Raw genomic sequence first — 6,836 nt, forward strand, 5'->3', positions numbered from 1 at the left:
CCAATTGGTCCATTTATTTCAGACATTCATTAGATTCAAATCCAATTCTTATCATTAAAAAAACACAAAGGCATGTCCACCAATACATTACACTAAGCCACAGAAAAACGAAAAGACAAGATGAAAAGAAAAAAAGAAAAGGAGAGAAAGAAAAAAAGAAAAGAGAGAGAGAGAGAGAGAGAGAGAGAGAGAGAGAGAGAGAGAGAGAGAGAGAGAGAGAGAGAGAGAGAGAGAGAGAGAGAGAGAGAGAGAAAAATAGGACAAAAACAATCTAATGAAAAAAAAGAAAAGAAAAAAAAGTTAAAAAAATAAAAAAAGGACAAAAAGAATCAAATGGAAAAAAAAGAAAGAAAAAAAAAAAAATGGGGAAGAATTATGAAACGAGAGAGAGAGAGAGAGAGAGAGAGAGAGAGAGAGAGAGAGAGAGAGAGAAATGACAACGACGACAAGAGATGAAGAATGAAAGACTAAGAAAAAAAGGAGAAGCAAGAAAAACAGAATCCCAGACGAATGAGAAATCCCCCTGGACCCCAAGCGCCTTCCGTCCGTTACACAGGCGGGAACTCCGAATCATCGTCAAACTTAAGGACACTCTTAGGGGGAGATTCGCACGCTGCCGCCATTTCACTCATCTTGTCTGAATCTGCCAAGAAAAGGGATACACTGCTGTAGTGGATGTTGGTCGGGAGATCATTATCATTACTCTTGTATTAACAGAAATGAAGAAAAAGATGAAGGGAAGAAACTCTATCAAAGCATCGGCGTGTAGTGTTGTGGCAAGTGCACAGAATTAGGAGTGTGTGCATGACAATGTATGTAACAAAATATATCAGTTATACAGAAATATGGTGAAGAAGGTTCATGCTTTTTTGAATCACGTGTGGATCAATTACCAATGATACGTGTTCTTTTTCTCTTTAAACTAAACTACGTAATAATGATTGGCCAAAGTCTAAATCTGAGTAAATCTGATCTTTTCTTTCACATCTAATTTTTAATAACTAGAGAAATGAAATGCTAAGGAAAAAATCTGTGGAATTTATAATAGCCATATGAAGCAGATTACCCATTCAATTAGTATTTACAGCACTGTGATCCATGAGGACCTGATTTATACCTTAAAAACCTCTCCTGTACTTCTTTCACAAGTAATGAAGGAAAGCAGGTTTCTCAACACAACTTTAAGGTGGTATTTACAAGATTTATGTTTCTTCCATCGAGGAATATGGATTCTACCATGGAAGCAGGCAAAGAAGACCGGAGGGAGACATTATGAGGAAGAGGAGGAGGAGGAGGGACAAGGGACTAACTGAGAAGGAGGCTGAGCAAGAAGAGGAAAACGAGAGGAAGAGGAATAGAAGAAAAAGGCAAAAGAATCAAAACAAGGAGGACTCCTATCAATGAAAAAGTCATCACAGACATTAATAAAAGCCTACAAAGCCATAAAGCAGCACTGTACAAAGCAACATGAGAAATTAACAAAGGATAATATAGCTTTTCATGAACACATATTGCTTTTGAAGATAATAAAGAAGGTTACAATGATAGTTATCTTTCTTTTTTTCTTCCTTTTTCAATTGAATGAACCACCAGTGCTTTGCAATACCTAACAATATTTCCTTGGATTGCTTAAATGCAAACCACAACTTCACATAACTTCAAGCTTGGCAGAATGGTCGAAAACCTGATGAGACCATTCCTCCCACCTACAAAACTATTATAAACTAAATTCATCCTATTACTGCACCTCACAACACTTCTAGAACAAAATCCAGTTAATTCTATTTCTGTATGTAACAGGTCTCTGATCTATTAATGACATCACAGCCAACAAGATAGTGTGGGACCATAATATACTGTAAGATACTAACTCATTAAGTTATAGACATTAAATAGTTTAGATTAAACTGGTTAGGTGTAAGTCAAACTGGTTTTGCTTGAGTTTAGGATATACACACTTTATTTTGTGGATGTTTTCATGAAGGCAGATTTGCTCATGTTCAGGCAAAGGTAACATGAGTTAAGTTATGCATGTTCAAATTTGGGTTAGCTAAACCTAGGATAAGCCAAGCTATGCATAACAAAGGTTTGACTCAGGGATGGGAGTGGTTTGTTGAAAAAATCATCATATACAGCAACTTCACTTCACTTTGGCTTTCTCTTATATCTGCGCATGGCTCATTATATAATTCTATTTCATACAAAGGAAGAACTTCTAACCCACTAAAAGGGAAAGGAAAAGACCCCACAAAAAAATCAAAAAAGGAAATTAGATATCTTGTAACTGTCACAGTGATTGAAAACCTACAAGAAACAATTTTGAGTCTCATATCATAGTACTGCTTCCTCATTCACACTTTGTCAAGAAACAGGACAGCCAATTTGTATATTTGTCCTGCACAAGTAGGTGTCAGAAGTGTATGATTTACAGTTCTAAAGGTTGAACTGTGTGTGCAATATCTTAATAAGCTTTTGGAGGAAGAGACTGAGTGCAAAGGGGATAGGAGGGGGAGGTGGAGGGGGAGGGAGAGATGGAGAAGGGGAGAATGAGGGAAGAGGGGAGGCAGGGAAAGGGAAGAATCAGAAACACCATGGACATACTAGAAGTGACACTGACCACTCCTGAGATCAAGCGAAGTCACTCAGTATTGGAAACAGTTATCTCCCACCTACAGAGAGGAATTAAGCTACCACTGAATTGCCCTGTTCATCCTCCAGGTAGCAGTTTGTGGGAGGGTTTTTCATCTGGTGGCAGAGGTGGGATAAGGTGAAGTCTTAGCCTTTAAGCAAAGTGAAGACACGTGCTGGACAAGTTCTTTTGGGACTTCCCTTTATCCCTGGAGAGGTTAGTGTTGCAAGCATGTTAGAAGCACAGCATGATATAAAGTATCAGTCACATGACTATGCAGCTCAGGTTTGCAGCGTGACCTGATGCTGGTAGACATCTTGAAAGCCGGAATATTTTTATATCCCTATACAGAGAAAGAAAGAGAGAAAAAGGAGGGAGGAGGGAGAGAGGGCAAATGAAGGCAGAGAGAGAACATGAGACAGTGAGAATGTCAGAATACAGAAATAGGTGAAAACAAAAACAGAAGACACAAAAGGATTGGTCCGAAGACAGAATACATCAGCCAGACAAAATAATTAATGTTGGTGAAAAGCAGAAAGGAACAGCGAGAGAAATATAAGCATTCAGAAAAAGTGAGGGGGAACAAGACTTATAGGAAAAATAATTCTTCTTTCTGATTTCCATTGACCTTCACAGGCTTAAACGCATGGCAAAAGTATACTTAAATAAATGATAAATACAAAACAGAATCAAAATAAACCATCACGTTCTTGCACTGACAACAGGAGAGGACTTCTTACCAACGTCATAGGAGACACTGTACGTCCTCTTAGCATTGCTCTTGTGTTCTGGTGGAACGAGAAAGCAGCACTACAGCACTACAGAAATCATTTATGACCATAATCTCTTCTTCGTTTCCCTTACTGTCAGATGTAGCTGCCTTAAGTTTCTGTCTAATACCTTACTTTAAAGAAAACATTTCTGCTCACTAAGCTGCATCCCAACATAAGCGTCAACATTCAGAACTAAGATAGATAGACCTTAGGATGAGCAGTGATTTACATTTCTTAGTTTTAGAATAAGACACCAAAAACTAATATTTAACCTAGAAGGGACAGATATATATACTAAAGTATATTACACATATATATATATATATACACACATGTGTACACACACACACACACACACATGCAGACACCCACACACATTGCAACAAGGAGCAAAATCCCTATTAGCATTGTGTGCCAAAATGTGCATCAACTCAAACAGTTTTATGACAATTTAAATAGAGCTGACAGGACCCCCTGCAAGTCACTCTTCTCTCTTATTGAAACAACAGGTAAGAGCAGCCAGATAAAAGGACACATGGAAGCAGCCACACCCACATCCACCAACCACCCCTCCACACACACACAAAGTATTAGTAAATTTAAACTTCAAAATTGTCCTACACTGATAACAAGAACTACTGCGGCCCAATGTAAAATGGTCCGATACAGACTCATGCACGCACACACACACACACACACACACATACACGAAAATACATGAGCACACACACACGTACACTCACACACATAATGTGTGTTGTTGTTGTGTGTGGTGTGTGTGTGTTGTGGGAGTGTGTGATGTGGTGTGTGTTGTGTGTGTGTGTGTGTTGTGTTTGTGTGGTGTGTGTGTGGTTGTGGAGTGAAGGGTGTGTGGGGTGTGTGTTTGTGGTTGTGTAGTCGTGTCGTGGTGTGTGGGGTGTGTGGTTGTGGTGGTGTGGTGTGTGTGTGTTGTGTGTGTGCTGTGTGTGTGTGTGTGAGAAATATATATTATTATATTAGATATATATCTATTTATGCTAGAGTCAGAAGAAGGTGATAGAGAGCGAGAGAGCGAGAGAGAGAGAGAGAGAGAGGAGAGGAGAGAGAGCGAAGAGCAGAACAGAGAAGAGAGGAGGGAGAGAGAGAGGGGAAAAGAGTAGAGAGAGAGAGAGGAGAGAGAGCGAGAGAGAGAGAGAGAGAGAGAGAGCGAGAGAGCGGAGATGAGAGAGAGCTCTCAGAGAGGCTATATACTATTTCTATTATATATGATATATGTATATATGTTTATGTACACACGCACGCACGTACATACACACACACACACACACACACACACACATATTTGTTATATCTTTTATATTGTGTGTGGTGTTGGTGTGTGTGAGCTGTGTGGTGTGTGTGTGTGTGTGTGGTGTGTCGTGTGAGTGTGTGTGCTTGTGTGTGTGTGTTGTACATATTCATATAATACATATATATTTATAATATATATATTATATATAATTATTATATTTGATGAGAGAGGAGAGAGATGAGAGTGAGAGAGAGAGAGAGATGAGAGAGATGAGATGAAGAGGGGAGTTATATTTAGAGAGAGAGAGAGAGGACTGTTAGAAGGAGAGAGGAGAGAGGAGTTAGAAGAGAGAGAGAGAGAGGAGTTTAGAGAGAGAGAGTGAGAGAGAGAGAGAAGAGAGAGAGAGAGGAGACGAGGAAGATGAGGAGAGAGTGAGGGAGAGATGAGAGAGAGAGAGAGGGAGAGGAAGAGCGAGAGAGGGAGAGAGAGAGAGGGTAGAGAGAGAGAGGGGGGGAGAGAGAGGGTGAGAATAGAGAGAGATGGAGTGAGAGAGAGGGAGAGAAGGAGAGAGAGGGAGAGGAAAGAGAGAGAGAACGAAAGAGAGAGGAGAGGGAGAGAAGAGAGGAGTGGAGAAAGGAAATAAGAGAGGGAGGGAGGAGAGAGAAGAGAGGGAGAGAGAGAGAGGGAGAGTAGAGGAGAGAGGGGAGAGAGAGATAGAGAGAGGAGTAAGGGGAGAGAGAGGAGAGAGGGAGAGGGGAGGGAGGAAGAAGGAAGAAGGGAGGAGAAAGAGGGAATGACAGGACGGAAAGAAGAAGAAGAGAAGGGAAAGTGAAGGGGGGGGGAAGGGGGGTGGAGAATAGAAGAAGGAAGGAGAAGAGAACAAGGTAGGGAGAAAGAAAGAGGGGAGAGGAGAGAGAAGGGAGAAAGAGGGAGAGAGAGAGGGAGAAAGACGCGGTGAGTCGAGAGGGAGAAAGAGGATGAGAGAGAGGGACGGAGAGAGAGAAAGGGAGAGAGTAGAGAGGGATATAATATATTTTATATATATATATAGAGAGAGAGAGAGAGAATTATGAGGAGAGAGAAGAGGAGAGTAGAGAAGAAGAGATTGAGAGAGAGAGGGTAGAGGAGAGGAGAGGAGAGGAGAGGAGAGGATGGAGGAGGGAGAGGAGAGAGAGAGAGGAAGAGAGGGAGAGAGGGAAGAGACAGAGAGAGAGAGAGAGAGAGAGAGAGAGAGAGTGAGAGAGAGAGAAGAGAGAGAGGAGGAGAGTTGAAGAGAGAGAGAGTGAGAGAGGGAGAGTAGGGATGAGAGAGGGAGGGAGGGAGGAGAGAGAGAGGAGGGAGAGAGAGAGAGGGGGAGGAGAGGGAAGAGGAGAGACGTAGAGAGAGAGATGAGGGAGAGTGAGAGGTGAAGAGAGAGAGGGGATAGACGAGAGAGGTGATGAGATGAGAGAGAGAGAACGAGGGGTCGAAGAACGGAGTGAGAGAGAGAGAGAGAGGAGAAGGAGAAGTGATGAATTGAGTGCAGGATTGATGTAGAGAGTGAGAGAGGATTATGTTATGAACGGAGAGAGAGGGAAGGAGAAGATGAGTGACGAGAGATGAGAGAGAGTTATGAGAGAGAGAGAGAGAGAGAGAGACGTGATGGAGAGAGACGATGAGGAGAAGACGGAGAGAAATAAAGAGAGAGAGAGAAAGCGATATAAATATATATCTATTTATATATTTATATATACTATATATATATAAAGAGAGAGAGAGACGAGGACGATCGAACCGAGAGAGATGTGATATATATATATAATTTATTATATAATATTTATATTAGCATATTTGTATATTTATATATTATATATATATATATAGATATATATATAATATCTATATATATATATTTATATATATATATATATTATATATTTATATATTTACAAGATCGATATAAAGATCAATAAACAAAATAAATAACTGATTATCATGACATTCACTATGATACAACACCCCACACTAACAACACACACACACACACTCACTCGCACATCACACACACACCACACACAGCACATGCTCCACCACGTTATGTGTAGCTAGATTGGAGAGTGGGAGAGAAGTGAGAGAGTGCGAGGGGAGTGTGTGTGTGAGGAGAGAGTAGAGAGTGTTATGGAGT

General features: G+C 40.7%; 1 protein-coding gene across 6 annotated transcripts in view; it reads right to left on the reverse strand.

The window, feature by feature from the left end:
* Positions 1-356: 356 nt before the first annotated feature.
* LOC125034319 (WD repeat domain phosphoinositide-interacting protein 2-like) overlaps positions 357-6,836 on the reverse strand; it is a 21,109-nt gene continuing 14,629 nt past the window's right edge. For 3 of the 6 annotated variants that reach the window (XM_047626115.1, XM_047626112.1, XM_047626111.1), the window contains 2 exons: positions 3,370-3,417; positions 357-643 (listed from right to left, as the gene is read on the reverse strand). In XM_047626115.1, coding sequence (XP_047482071.1) covers positions 549-643; positions 3,370-3,417 — 143 coding nt within the window. In that variant the 3' untranslated portion in view covers positions 357-548. The remainder of the gene's footprint in view (positions 644-3,369; positions 3,418-6,836) is intronic. The other 3 variants (XM_047626116.1, XM_047626114.1, XM_047626113.1) reach the window with 1 other exon arrangement.

Source organism: Penaeus chinensis, chromosome 17 (assembly GCF_019202785.1).
Source record: "Penaeus chinensis breed Huanghai No. 1 chromosome 17, ASM1920278v2, whole genome shotgun sequence".
NCBI lineage: Eukaryota > Metazoa > Arthropoda > Malacostraca > Decapoda > Penaeidae > Penaeus > Penaeus chinensis.